General features: G+C 45.0%; 1 protein-coding gene across 3 annotated transcripts in view; it reads right to left on the bottom strand.

The window, feature by feature from the left end:
- LOC124010962 (ecto-NOX disulfide-thiol exchanger 2-like) overlaps nucleotides 1-15,337 on the bottom strand; it is a 311,408-nt gene that overhangs the window by 51,417 nt on the left and 244,654 nt on the right. For all 3 annotated transcript variants that reach the window (XM_046323806.1, XM_046323805.1, XM_046323804.1), the window contains exon 8: nucleotides 10,235-10,341. In XM_046323806.1, coding sequence (XP_046179762.1) covers nucleotides 10,235-10,341 — 107 coding nt within the window. The remainder of the gene's footprint in view (nucleotides 1-10,234; nucleotides 10,342-15,337) is intronic.

The following is a 15,337-nucleotide window of genomic DNA, read 5'->3' as shown; positions in this document are numbered from 1 at the left end:
GCGGCTCTCACCGTCTGTGCCCTGTAACGGCAAAGTGCAGACCTCACCCTCCTCCAGGTGCGCTCACAACGTTGGACAAACGCTTGAGCGGAGGGAACGCTGGACTCGGCAAGCTGGGATGAGAACAGAGGAGGCTGGTAACCCAGACTACTCTGAAACGGAGATAACCCGGTAGCAGACGAAGGAAGCGAATTGTGAGCGTATTCTGCCCAGGGGAGCTGTTCTGCCCAAGACGCAGGGTTTCTGAAAGAAAGGCTGCGTAGTATGCGACCAATCGTCTGATTGGCCCTCTCTGCTTGACCGTTAGACTGGGGATGAAACCCGGAAGAGAGACTGACGGACGCACCAATCAAACGACAGAACTCCCTCCAAAACTGTGACGTGAATTGCGGGCCTCTGTCTGAAACGGCGTCTAACGGAAGGCCATGAATTCTGAATACATTCTCAATAATGATTTGTGCCGTCTCCTTAGCGGAAGGAAGTTTAGCGAGGGGAATGAAATGTGCCGCCTTAGAGAACCTATCGACAACCGTAAGAATCACAGTCTTCCCCGCAGACAAAGGCAGACCGGTAATGAAGTCTAAGGCGATGTGAGACCATGGTCGAGAAGGAATGGGGAGCGGTCTGAGACGACCGGCAGGAGGAGAGTTACCCGACTTAGTCTGCGCGCAGTCCGAACAAGCAGCCACGAAACGGCGCGTGTCACGCTCCTGAGTCGGCCACCAAAAGCGCTGGCGAATAGACGCAAGAGTGCCTCGAACACCGGGATGACCAGCTAACTTGGCAGAGTGAGCCCACTGAAGAACAGCCAGACGAGTGGAAACAGGAACGAAAAGGAGGTTACTAGGACAAGCGCGCGGCGACGCAGTGTGCGTGAGTGCTTGCTTAACCTGTCTTTCAATTCCCAGACTGTTAACCCGACAACACGCCCATAAGGAAGAATCCCCTCGGGATCAGTAGAAGCCACAGAAGAACTAAACAGACGGGATAAGGCATCAGGCTTGGTGTTCTTGCTACCCGGACGGTAAGAAATCACAAACTCGAAACGAGCGAAAAACAACGCCCAACGAGCTTGACGGGCATTAAGTCGTTTGGCAGAACGGATGTACTCAAGGTTCTTATGGTCTGTCCAAACGACAAAAGGAACGGTCGCCCCCTCCAACCACTGTCGCCATTCGCCTAGGGCTAAGCGGATGGCGAGCAGTTCACGGTTACCCACATCATAGTTGCGCTCAGATGGCGACAGGCGATGAGAAAAATAAGCGCAAGGATGAACCTTATCGTCAGACTGGAAGCGCTGGGATAGAATGGCTCCCACGCCTACCTCTGAAGCGTCAACCTCGACAATGAATTGTCTAGTGACGTCAGGAGTAACGAGGATAGGAGCGGACGTAAAACGTTCTTTAAGAAGATCAAAAGCTCCCTGGGCGGAACCGGACCACTTAAAACACGTCTTGACAGAAGTAAGAGCTGTGAGAGGGGCAGCAACTTGACCGAAATTACGAATGAAACGCCGATAGAAATTAGCGAAACCTAAAAAGCGCTGCAACTCGACACGTGACCTTGGAACGGGCCAATCACTGACAGCTTGGACCTTAGCGGAATCCATCTGAATGCCTTCAGCGGAAATAACGGAACCGAGAAAAGTAACGGAGGAGACATGAAAAGAGCACTTCTCAGCCTTTACGTAGAGACAATTCTCTAAAAGGCGCTGTAGAACACGTCGAACGTGCTGAACATGAATCTCGAGTGACGGAGAAAAAATCAGGATATCGTCAAGATAGACAAAAACAAAGATGTTCAGCATGTCTCTCAGAACATCATTAACTAATGCCTGAAAAACAGCTGGCGCATTGGCGAGACCGAACGGCAGAACCCGGTACTCAAAATGCCCTAACGGAGTGTTAAACGCCGTTTTCCACTCGTCCCCCTCTCTGATGCGCACGAGATGGTAAGCGTTACGAAGGTCCAACTTAGTAAAGCACCTGGCTCCCTGCAGAATCTCGAAGGCTGATGACATAAGGGGAAGCGGATAACGATTCTTAACCGTTATGTCATTCAGCCCTCGATAATCCACGCAGGGCGCAGAGTACCGTCCTTCTTCTTAACAAAAAGAACCCCCCCGGCCGGAGAAGAAGAAGGCACTATGGTACCGGCGTCAAGAGACACAGACAAATAATCCTCGAGAGCCTTACGTTCGGGAGCCGACAGAGAGTATAGTCTACCTCGAGGAGGAGTGGTCCCCGGAAGGAGATCAATACTACAATCATACGACCGGTGAGGAGGAAGGGAGTTGGCTCGGGACCGACTGAAGACCGTGCGCAGATCATGATATTCCTCCGGCACTCCTGTCAAATCGCCAGGTTCCTCCTGAGAAGTAGGGACAGAAGAAATGGCAGACATTAAACACTTCACATGACAAGAAACGTTCCAGGATAGGATAGAATTACTAGACCAATTAATAGAAGGATTATGACATACTAGCCAGGGATGACCCAAAACAACAGGTGTAAACGGTGAACGGAAAATCAAAAAAGAAATAGTCTCACTGTGGTTACCAGATACTGTGAGAGTTAAAGGTAGTGTCTCAAATTTGATACTGGGAAGATGACTACCATCTAAGGCAAACATGGGCGTAGGCTTGTCTAACGGTCTGAAAGGAATGTTATGTTTCCGAACCCATGCTTCGTCCATGAAACAACCCTCAGCCCCAGAGTCAATCAAGGCACTGCATGTAGCACCGAACCGGTCCAGCGTAGATGGACCGACATAGTAGTACAAGATCTAGATGAAGGGACCTGAGTAGTAGCGCTCACCAGTAGCCCTCCGCTTACTGATGGGCTCTGGCCTCTTACTGGACATGAATTAACAAAATGTCCAGCAACTCCGCAATAGAGGCACAGGCGGTTGGTGATCCTCCGTTCCCTCTCCTTAGTCGAGATGCGAATCCCTCCCAGCTGCATGGGCTCAGTCTCAAAGCCAGAGGAGGGAGATGGTTGCGATGCGGAGCAGGGAAACACCGTTGATGCGAGCTCTCTTCCACGAGCCCGGTGACGAAGATCTACCCGTCGTTCTATGCGGATGGCGAGAGCAATCAAAGAGTCCACATCTGATGGAACCTCCCGGGAGAGAATCTCATCCTTAACCACTGCGTGGAGTCCCTCCAGAAAACGAGCGAGCAGCGCCGGCTCGTTCCACTCACTAGAGGCAGCAAGAGTGCGAAACTCAATAGAATAATCCGTTATGGACCGTTCACCTTGGCATAAGGAAGCCAGGGCCCTAGAAGCCTCCCTACCAAAAACTGAACGGTCAAAAACCCGAATCATCTCCTCTTTAAAGTTCTGGAACTTGTTAGAGCAATCAGCCCTTGCCTCCCAGATAGCTGTGCCCCATTCTCGAGCCCGGCCAGTAAGGAGTGAAATGACGTAAGCAACCCGAGCTCTCTCTCTAGAGTATGTGTTGGGTTGGAGAGAGAACACAATCTCACACTGCGTGAGAAAAGAGCGGCACTCAGTGGGCTGCCCGGAGTAGCAAGGTGGGTTATTAACCCTAGGTTCTGGAGGCTCGGCAGGCCAGGAAGTAACAGGTGGCACGAGACGTAGACTCTGGAACTGTCCAGAGAGGTCGGAAACCTGAGCGGCCAGGTTCTCCACGGCATGGCGAGCAGCAGACAATTCCTGCTCGTGTCTGCCGAGCATGGCTCCTTGGATCTCGACGGCAGTGTAACGAGCGTCTGAAGTCGCTGGGTCCATTCCTTGGTCGGTTCCTTCTGTCATGCAGGTGAAAGAGGACCCAAAAGCGACTTAACAGAAACAGAGTTTATTTAAGTCCAAACAGGGAATAACAGAAATCCTCTAGTCTGTAGAGGGGAATAACTGGAGAAGCGGCCACAGACTGCAGGTCGCTTCGGGTAGGCGCAGGCCGTAGTAGACAGAGACACCTGCTCACACGCAGCATCTGATGAAGGCAAAAAACACGACAGGACAGGGCGATACACAATCACAGCAAAAACACGACAGGACAGGGCGAAACGCAATCACAGCATGGTGAATACTAAACAAGGAACCGACGGGACAGGAACGGAACACAAAGGAATAAATAGGGACTCTAATCAGGGGAAAGGATCGGGAACAGGTGTGGGAAGACTAAATGATGATTAGGGGAATAGGAACAGCTGGGAGCAGGAACGGAACGATAGAGAGAAGAGAGAGCGAGAGAGTGAGAGAGGGAGGGGGAGAGAGAGGGATAGAAAGAGGGAAAGAACCAAATAAGACCAGCAGAGGGAAACGAATAGAATGGGGAGCACAGGGACAAGACATGATAATAAATGACAAACATGACAGATGGTGTGTATTCAATTGATTTAGACTTTTATACATATTACAAAGCTACACATCTGCTTGTATGAGCGGGAGGCCTGGAGATACAACGAGACCGGCAGTCTTATGTATGACAATAACTGGCTGTCTTCTGGTACAGTTGGGAAACCCTGTACCAGAAGACAAATATGTGTAGTTGAGAGATGGATAGATGTGTTGGGTTGTTCCACATATAGTTCCCTTTTGGACATGCACATTCTAAAGAAATTAACTTTCAAATATATTTTCGTTCAACTTTCTATTGCATGTAGGATATGCTTAGCCTATGGAAAAACACTTTTCCCCATCACATGCATTAAAATCCTATGAACTAAGAGCATGTTATCTGCACACCGTCAACCCTGTCACAGACACTTATGCAACTGCGTAACTACACTAAATAAAAAAAAGAAACCCAACATGTAAAGTGTTGAACTGCACTGTTGGTTAAGGGCTTGTAAGAAAGCATTTCATGGTGAAGTCTACACTGTTGGTTAAGGGCTTGTAAGAAAGCATTTCATGGTGAAGTCTACACTGTTGGTTAAGGGCTTGTAAGAAAGCATTTCATGGTGAAGTCTACACTGTTGGTTAAGGGCTTGTAAGAAAGCATTTCATGGTAAAGTCTACACTGTTGGTTAAGGGCTTGTAAGAAAGCATTTCATGGTGAAGTCTACACTGTTGGTTAAGGGCTTGTAAGAAAGCATTTCATGGTGAAGTCTACACTGTTGGTTAAGGGCTTGTAAGAAAGCATTTCATGGTGAAGTCTACACTGTTGGTTAAGGGCTTGTAAGAAAGCATTTCATGGTGAAGTCTACACTGTTGGTTAAGGGCTTGTAAGAAAGCATTTCATGGTGAAGTCTACACTGTTGGTTAAGGGCTTGTAAGAAAGCATTTCATGGTGAAGTCTACACTGTTGGTTAAGGGCTTGTAAGAAAGCATTTCATGGTGAAGTCTACACTTGTATTCGTTGCATGTGGCAAATACAGATTTCACAATAGCAGCACTTAGTTGACCGGGGCAGATCTAGCAGGGCAGAGATTTGACGAACTGACTTTTTGGAAAGGTGGCATCCTATGACAGTGCCACATTGAAAGTCACTGAGCTCTTCAGTAAGGCCATTATACCGCCAATGTTTGTCTATGGCGATTGCAAGGCTGTGTTTTATACACCTGTCAGCAACGGGTGTGGCTGAAATAGCCGAATCCACTAATTTGAAGGGGTGTTGATATATATATAATATATATCAGATATATAATATCAAACCTATTAAGCTACTGTGGGGCCATTACTCCTCGGCCATTACTCCTCGGCCATTACTCCTCGGCCATTACTCCTCATGCGGTGAAGAGCACTGGACCATATGGTGTTCACGAAATTAAGAACGATACATGTTTCACACATAATGAAAGTTGAATAAAGTCACATTTTCCTCAAATCAATTGGGCGAAGAGGGCTGAGGTGTAAATAGAGCAAAGAGAGAGAGCACCCTTACTTAATCCCTTATTCGTGTAAAGAAAAATCAGATTTATTAAATGATCCAGGTGGTATATATTACCGTGCACTTCATTTAAAATAACAAGCTTTTAAAATTCAGTATCAGTGCATAATTTCTACTTAAAATATCAAAGGGAAGCAAAAGGCACCCATTTGGTGGAATGGATAGATGGCTGGATCTGAATAGGTAAATGGATAAATAAGGTAAATGGATGAGTGACTGTGTGAGGAGGCAAATGGATAAATGAATGGATGGAAGGTAGCAGATGTTTGTTGTGATTGTTTCAGACTGACAGTGAAACTTCTGCACTCTTTTAGTCCTGCTATTCTGTGCATCCTGTTGTCTGACAAATACAGAACATACCTTCAATAAAGATACTGCTATAGGGTGGGAAAAAACTTCCTGGTTGGAAGATTTCTGGAATCAGTATGGAATAAACAGGAAATCTGGAATCGTCCAACTAGGACTTCTGGAAAACCTAGGAATTTTGGGGAAATGTTGGAATATTTTTGCTGGATTACTGTGTGACTGCTACATCACTGTTCTCCATTTACAGCACAGTGACACACACGCCACAACAGTCTTTTTGCATTGAAAGACATTGTCTATCAATAAATAAACTCCCAATAAGAGAGCTCTAATATTCCTCTAAGGACTTGATCCCTGAGACTCAAGGTCTGACAAAATCAGTAGAACAATAGAAGATTGGCCCTTGTGACAACAGAGATTATGTCCAGTAGAACAGTAGAAGATTGGCCCTTGTGGCGACAGAGATTATGTCCAGTAGAACAGTAGAAGATTGGCCCTTGTGACGACAGAGATTATGTCCAGTAGAACAGTAGAAGATTGGCCCTGGTGACGACAGAGATAATGTCCAGTAGAACAGTAGAAGATTGGCCCTTGTGAAGACAGAGATTATGTCCAGTAGAACAGTAGAAGATTGGCCCTTGTGGCGACAGAGATTATGTCCAGTAGAACAGTAGAAGATTGGCCCTTGTGACGACAGAGATTATGTCCAGTAGAACAGTAGAAGATTGGCCCTTGTGACGACAGAGATTATGTCCAGTAGAACAATAGAAGATTGGCCCTTGTGACGACAGAGATTATGTCCAGTAGAACAGTAGAAGATTGGCCCTTGTGAAGACAGAGATTATGTCCAGTAGAACAGTAGAAGATTGGCCCTTGTGACGACAGAGATTATGTCCAGTAGAACAGTAGAAGATTGGCCCTTGTGACGACGGAGATTATGTCCAGTAGAACAGTAGAAGATTGGCCCTTGTGGCGACAGAGATTATGTCCAGTAGAACAGTAGAAGATTGGCCCTTGTGACGACAGAGATTATGTCCAGTAGAACAGTAGAAGATTGGCCCTTGTGACGACAGAGATTATGTCCAGTAGAACAGTAGAAGATTGGCCCTTGTGACGACAGAGATTATGTCCAGTAGAACAGTAGAAGATTGGCCCTTGTGACGACAGAGATTATGTCCAGTAGAACAGTAGAAGATTGGCCCTTGTGACGACAGAGATTATGTCCAGTAGAACAGTAGAAGATTGGCCCTTGTGACGACAGAGATTATGTCCAGTAGAACAGTAGAAGATTGGCCCTTGTGAAGACAGAGATTATGTCCAGTAGAACAGTAGAAGATTGGCCCTTGTGACGACAGAGATTATGTCCAGTAGAACAGTAGAAGATTGGCCCTTGTGACGACAGAGATTATGTCCAGTAGAACAGTAGAAGATTGGCCCTTGTGGCGACAGAGATTATGTCCAGTAGAACAGTAGAAGATTGGCCCTTGTGACGACAGAGATTATGTCCAGTAGAACAGTAGAAGATTGGCCCTTGTGATGACAGAGATTATGTCCAGTAGAACAGTAGAAGATTGGCCCTTCTGACGACAGAGATTATGTCCAGTAGAACAGTAGAAGATTGGCCCTTGTGGCGACATAGATTATGTCCAGTAGAACAGTAGAAGATTGGCCCTTGTGACGACAGAGATGTCCATTGACAGTAGTATATGACAGGGTAAAGCTGCGTCATTAAGCCATCTACACTTACAACAGAAGGTGATACATCTGTGTTAAAAGCTCAGTTCCAGGTATCACCATACGCATGCTTATGATTCTGCAGGGAATAGTGTTGCTGGATCACAATAACTGAATATTCACAGCCAACAGTAGAGTGTTAATATGCATATATACACAAAGAGGCACTTCCAGTTCTCAGTATGAGTTGTTAACTCTCCAGAGTTCTATTCCTGGTGTCATTAGGATTGTACTGTATTATATTGCAACTGTGTTTTTAATGCATTAATATTCACATAGAGCTTCATTGAGATGTGTGTAAGGATGTTTTAGCTCCATGCTGTGAAAAATAAACAGGCAATGTCATGTTTATGTGTATTAAGCCTAATTTTTACCTTTTTACCCAACACAAGAACTACAATGACCTATGCAAAACCGTGGTCCTGCATAGTTACGTAGCAAACGTACACAGACAAGTGCAACCCTGCAATAACGAATTTGGGTTCTTGTGTTGCGTATATACACGCAAGGGGTAAATTAGGCATGATTGTAATTTTCTTCTTAGTGAGGAGTGATGTCACTAGTCTACACACACCACCTCACACCTACCTTTAGAGCATACGAATCTCTACAGTCTGAGATCAAGGCATACCAGCTATACCTCTGATTGAGTCCATCATGATATATAGTCACCCAAACACACAGCTACCAACCCATCAAACTGTATACAGTCAGTTACACATGACCTGCACATGAAAATGATTCTCACTTTACAGAACACCTATACACTGCCACCGTGCATCAACAGTTTGTAATGAGTCTGCTCAACTAGTTTGTAATATATCTCCTGCACTACGATCTCCATAGAAGAGCCATCTCCAGCCTGTGATCCACGGTTTACCGTTTCAGTGTTACTGTGAGATAGAGATTAGGCTGTTAATTACACACCATATCTGCTGTTTACACATTGGTGGCCTCAGAGATTTATACCCAGATCAAACTTACCCGTTTGGCCCTAAAATGACAGCAGCGCCACACTTGAACACCCTCCATTAAAGAGGGAAACGTGTTTGTGGTAATTAATGCAGCATTTGTTGGAAACAACGAAGAAAATAGAGAACAAATCTGAGCATGACCTACATTTTACACGAAACAAAACATTAAAGTAGGTTATTTGTTCACTGTTAAGGGAATTTTTTATCAATGATGACTAATTATGTATATATTTCAATCAGGACTGACTAGTCCAAATGCTATTATGTACTGTACATGTATGAATTCTCTCTCTTGCTCCCATTCCCAATTGCATATAATATAGTCAGGAGTTTAGAACAATGCCTTGGTAAAAATGAATGAAATATCTCCAGATGGCAGGGACAGACTATCTCCAGACTGTCTAGAATGCTTATCTACTCTGACTGACCTTGGCTTCAGGCGAGGAGGGAAGGCTCGAGAACTATAGGGCCTCTCTACTAGTGTCATGAAGAGATAGAACATTTAGCAAACGCTGACGCCATTTTCAGTTTATAACCTGTGGAAAAATGTGTATGTACCCAGTACTCTCTTGAATTAAACACTGTTACCTGACTTAAGACCGGGGCTCTGTCCATTCTTATAAATTAAGGGTCTTACAAACCCTTCGAATGCATTGACAGAGTATTAAATTCTGATTGGGAAATAATACAGAGGAATTTAGAATTCCTTCAACATTCACCTACTGGAAGAAAGCACAATCAGAGGGTCATAAAATAAAGAAAACATAAGTGTGTTTTAAGGTGTTATGTAAAAAGAGATCCAGTGTACTCTGGTTGAGTTAAAGGGTGAGTCTACCGTTACCTGTTCCTGGCAGTGAGACTCAGCACTCACCGGACTGGACTCCCTTCAGAGGAGAGAGGGGTAAGTAGCCTGTACCTGGTCCTGACCGGAGCTCCTACTCTGGGACTGAACTAAGTAGAGAGAAAGGGTGTAGCCGAGCCTTCATCCTGTGTTTATTAGGCTAGCTCTAGTATTTACCTCTTAGGCTGGTACTTAATGTTGATGTTCTACAATCTCAGTTCCTTTATAATACTTAAAGAATACCACAAGGTTCCATTTTAGGATCAGTTCATTTTACCATTTAAATTAATATAAGGCTAATGTTAAGCCTTGTTTTAAAGCTAGTGTTTGCTTTTACTACTCCAACACAAATCATCCTGCCAAGACAACACCATGAATTTCACAAAAAGTAGTTGGAGGCTGGAATACTGGAGAGATGTTTACATATTGTTCACATAAAGGACACAGTAACATGGAGACTATACTGCACTTCACCAAATGAATAGAATGCTTAAATAATTGTCGAAAAAGTAAAAGGACCAACCTCTGCTTGCTTGCGCCACACGTCCAGGTTCTTGCGTTGAGCTTTGGAGAAATGGTCCCATGCCTTTTGTTTGGAAGCAGCGTGGAATACAGACACAATCTGCTCAACTGTAGCAGGGGATGCAGGGGCCAGTTACCATCCAGAGAGAGAGAGAGAGGGCGGGTGGGAAGGAGCAGAGGAGTGAGAAAGTGGAATCAGGTAGGAAGACACCTTGCTGTATGTTGATGTGTTTTTACTGTCATTTTCTGTTCTATACAGTATAGTACAGCTCTGGGTCAGAGTCGTGAGTCACCCCGCCTCGAGGTGATCACAGAGTGCCCGTCCTAAAAACGCAACAGGAAGATCAGACGGCTAGCAGCAGGCTCCTGCTCTATTCACACACACCCCTGCCCTGACCATGGCCTCACACACTTGCTTGCACACACACGCACATGCCCACGCACACTACCTGCTCCTCTTTCTCTCCTCTCCTCCACAGTGATACAGACTCAGTAGAGATTGACTGTAGAACAAGGGAATTCTCTGAAGGACAGAGATCTTATCAAGAGATCAAAGTAAAGTCTCTACCACTAACTGAAACCCTCTTTTCATCTAAAGCCTCTCCTGTTTTTAATTACAACACATCTCATCTTCGATGACTCTCAGACGCTCTGAAGGCCACAATCAACGGCTGTCTCTGTGTCTAAAGCCTGTTTCTGAGACTGGGGCTGTGTGTCAAATGGCAACCTATTCCCTACGCAGTGCCCATAGGCCTCTGGTCAAATGTAGTGCACCCGGAACAAGGTGCAATTTGGGATAGAACTTGGCTCTCCTCATTACTGTTCTTATCGTGGGTTTGATAGAAGGGCTGAGTGGTAATATCCCTGAGCCTGAGTAAGATGACAGCTTTGATTCAGGGCTGGTGTAAGACACATGTCTGTTCATCACACCCTCCTAATCACTCCTGTGATTGACAGCTGGGCCTGGTATTAACAACCAGCCTCAGATTAGTTACAAGAACACGCTCAGTGTGTGAACCCAGAGCAATGGAGAAAATGACTCAATGGGTGAAAATAGAGATTGTGAGACTGTACTAATTGTCATAACACGTTTCGTTTCTCATAATGAATGTGTGTGAGTGTAGTGTATATGTGTATGGTTGAGTGTGTGCGTGTCAGAATGACCCATTTACTCACCTGTTGATATAATGCAGCATAGTCACAGATTGCCCAGACCGAGTACTCACACAAGACATAGTTCAATAAATGTTCAACAACTCATAATATACAATATTTAGGAACTGGTCAGCTTTCCATTCTGTGAAGTCCAATGTGGAAGCATGAACACTTCCACAGTTTTACCACAGCTTTACATCGGAACAGGTCATGTTAGAGGGTTTCTCTTTTTGCCAAAGGGGTCTTAATGATCTAAGGGGGGAGTAAATAGGGCCACCACAGTTGTAGCCTTGACAGGGAGGGAGGTAGAGAGGGAAGAAATGGTGGAGTGAGAGGTATATGTCTAGATCAGTAGTGGCTTCTCAGAATCCTTCATTTGATGGAAGAGATTGATGGGGAAGGAAGGGGAGAGCAAAGTATAGGTTGTGGCCTCGCCTTTTATGGGTGTGTGTGTCTGAGTCCGAGAGATAGCTGATGGATAAGTGTATGTTCGTTGTTGTTATTTGTAGAACTCCAGCTAGAGTTGTGTCCGCATTTCTAAATGAGGCCATTAACCATCTGTCAACCAGGTTTATCTTGTAGATGAAATATGCAGTGGCAAAAAGACAAACTAAAATCCACCAAACATGATGGACACAGATCCAAATCTAGCTGTGATCTTCGATAAAGATCATCCTGAGTGAAATACGAAGCAGGACTCTGGTCAAAAGCAGTGCACTATACAGGGAATAGGGTGCCATTTTGGACACATCCCCTGTTTAAATAACCTGCTTCAGAGCAGGCTTTTTAAAGGAACCATTCCATTCAAGGTGACAACAACAAAACGCCAAATGGAGGGATATGTGATATTGAATTATATTACATTTGGAAACAACATGTCTATGTATTCAAATGTGCAGCTGTGAGAAATCCTGGTAAATATGGATGTGGCTTTGTTCACGGAACGACAGTGTATCCCTGCCTCCCAGGACACCAAAGTCCGTGTTGACATTTGTAAGGGTGAAACCGCAGACAAACTCCTGAATAGAAATACATGTTTGTATGGATTATTGTGACGGAGGAGGGTGGACTTTAAAAGGGAACAAGAGAGAGACCCACGTTGTTCTTTCAAACGCATCACTGCATCAATGTCCATGCTAACACACTACTGTAGGCGGTGTATCACCAAAGACATCTGAACTCCTGCATGCTCTTAGCATTGGCAGTTGTGAATCAGGTCAGCTATACATTTTCCCTTTTGACCTTTTCAATCATCGATATGACTCATTCAATTGCTTCCATTTGTTTTCATGCAGAGAGGTGTTACTTACTTTGATTATATGGCTATGGGTTCCTTCATATCAGCCGACCACTGGCTAACGCAGGCTAACGTCCACTAGAGGAGTTTGTGTCAGACCTCTGGGGGGGGGGGGGGGGGGGTTTCACTGGAATATTTCTACATGCAGCACTAGATTCTGTACTTGCGGGGCCAAAAAACAAACGTACCTTCTTTATCATCAAATAAACATTGCTCCTAAATACTAGTTTATTAACACACAAGAGGTATACAACAGCATGCTTTTTGTAAGAATTTAGAGTGCATTGAGTGGCTACAGAGTCGGTGTTTCTTTGCTACGCATTTTATTATCTCTGATGATTGCTTTGTTTATATGTCTGTCTGTGATGATTGTTATGTCTATCTGTGGCGATTGTTATGTCTATTTGTGGCGATTGTTATGTCTATCTGTGGCGATTGTGTTGGTGTCAATCATACTCAAAAACGAGAGCCATTGAAGCGGAGGTTTCATGAATCCCACAATAGAAAGAGTACTTAGTACATAAGTTACTGTACGTGATATCAATATTTCACAGGCCCAATGACAGATCATCGCCATTCAATGATCACTCGAGCGCGTTCATATAGTCCTTGTGCGAGGTAGCTCCGCCCATCACAGGTCTCCTGCAACCTCAGACATGGATATCTCTAATCCACCCCCCGGCAGGTATGGGAGTGTGTTATATCCTTGGTTCTTAGTGTCACGCCTGTCACAGCTGTGGGATACAGAGAGACTGCCACAGGGAAGGTTAAAGCAGGTTTCATAAAACTATGTCTGCTCCCTTTGGGATGTTGTCTATTGAAGCACAGGAGTTACAGCTGAACGGCTGACAAACAAGTGTAACATCTGTAGACTACCAACATGCCCCAGGGTAGTCCCGCCTCAAGCTTAATGAGTTCCCCAGTTGGTGCTCAGAATGATAATATGGATGGGATGATGATACCAGAGGTGTGGGCTCGAGTCACATGACTTGGACTCGCGTCAGACTCGAGTCACAAATGTGATGACTTGGACTCGACTTTGACTTTAACACCAATGACTCATGACTTGACTTGAACTTGAGCCTTCTGACTCGATACCCTCCCCAAGCCCAAATATGAAAAACGATGCTATTAAAAAAAGTGTGCAGCGCATCAACTCTTCATTTGATTAAAGTTGGAATCGGACAGCCAATCAAATTGTGCGTGGCAGTGCAGAGGAACTTTGGCGGCTAAATTCAGATTTAGCCCTTGGAAAGATGATATAAAGACGACGCTGTATCAACAAAAAATGGATTGGAACTTCCGAAACATGCGGGAAGAAAATTGCAGACGGAGGCGCAACAACTTCTAACTTTGTTCGACATTTGAAGCTGCACAAAGAACGGTAAGTCGTGGCTAATATAGTCGAGAGCTATATATTTTATTACTTTACTTGTGTATCATGTAGGCTAGCGTAAAGTTAAATCAATGAGCATCCACACAGTCAGTCAGCGCGGGAACATGATCATTGCACCCAAGACTGAGCTACAACTAGCTAGGCAGTTGGTAGCCTAAATCCTACCTGACGTTCCTAAAACTAGGTTGGGCAATTGTGTGCGAGTCTACATCGCCCGATTGCGCCCCATAGCGACCCTCGATAGTCGATCACATTTGCACACACTGTATTATTGACTGTATGTTTGTTTATTCCATGTGTAACTCTGTGTTGTTGTATGTCTCGAACTGCTTTGCTTTATCTTGGCCAGGTTACAGTTGTAAATGAGAACGTGTTCTCAACTGGCCTACCTGGTTAAATAAAGGTGAAAAAAAGAGCACATTATGACTTGTTTAGGACTCAAAAAAAATCAAAGTTAAAGACTTGAGACTTGACTTGATACTTGACGGTCTTGACTTGAGTGACTTGGTCCCACCTCTGGATGATACTATATGAATTTGCTCTTGCTGATCCAGGTACTGGTACTACCTGAATGTCTCTGGCTGATCCAGGTACTGGTACTACCTGAATGTTTCTGGCTGATCCAGGTACTGGTACTATCTGAATGTCTCTGGCTGACCCAGGTACTGGAACTATCTGAATGTCTCTGGCTGACCCAGTATCTGGAACTATCTGAATGTCTCTGGCTGACCCAGTATCTGGAACTATCTGAATGTCTCTGGCTGACCCAGGTACTGGTACTACCTGAATGTCTCTGGCTGACTCAGGCACTGGTACTACCTGAATGTTTCTGGCTGACCCAGGTACTGGTATTATCTGAATGTCTCTGGCTGACCCAGGTACTGGTAATATCGGAATGTCTTTGGCTGACCCAGGTACTGGTACTACCTGAATGTCTGACTGACCCAGGAACTATCTGAATGTCTCTGGCTGACCTGGGTAGTCTAATGGTTCTGACTGACCCAGGGTCAGCTCTACAGGAGTCGACAGTGAGATTAGCACCTAAAAGCCTCATTAGTGAATCTGCCATACAGCTGCTCTCCTCAGACAGAGGTGTTCAAGGTGTCAATCACTAGGAGATGGAGAGATAGAGAGACATAGAGAGAAAGAGAGAGTGAGGGAGAGGGAAGCTGGGAGAAAGACAATAAAGATGGAGAGAGAGATTGGGAGATGGAGCTAGAGAGATGGCCACTCTGGGTTTAATGATGATGTGCTAA

Source organism: Oncorhynchus gorbuscha, linkage group LG23, assembly GCF_021184085.1.
Source record: "Oncorhynchus gorbuscha isolate QuinsamMale2020 ecotype Even-year linkage group LG23, OgorEven_v1.0, whole genome shotgun sequence".
Lineage (NCBI taxonomy): Eukaryota > Metazoa > Chordata > Actinopteri > Salmoniformes > Salmonidae > Oncorhynchus > Oncorhynchus gorbuscha.
Note: the sequence above shows the minus strand (reverse complement) of the source record. Positions and strands in the feature narration are given on the sequence as shown.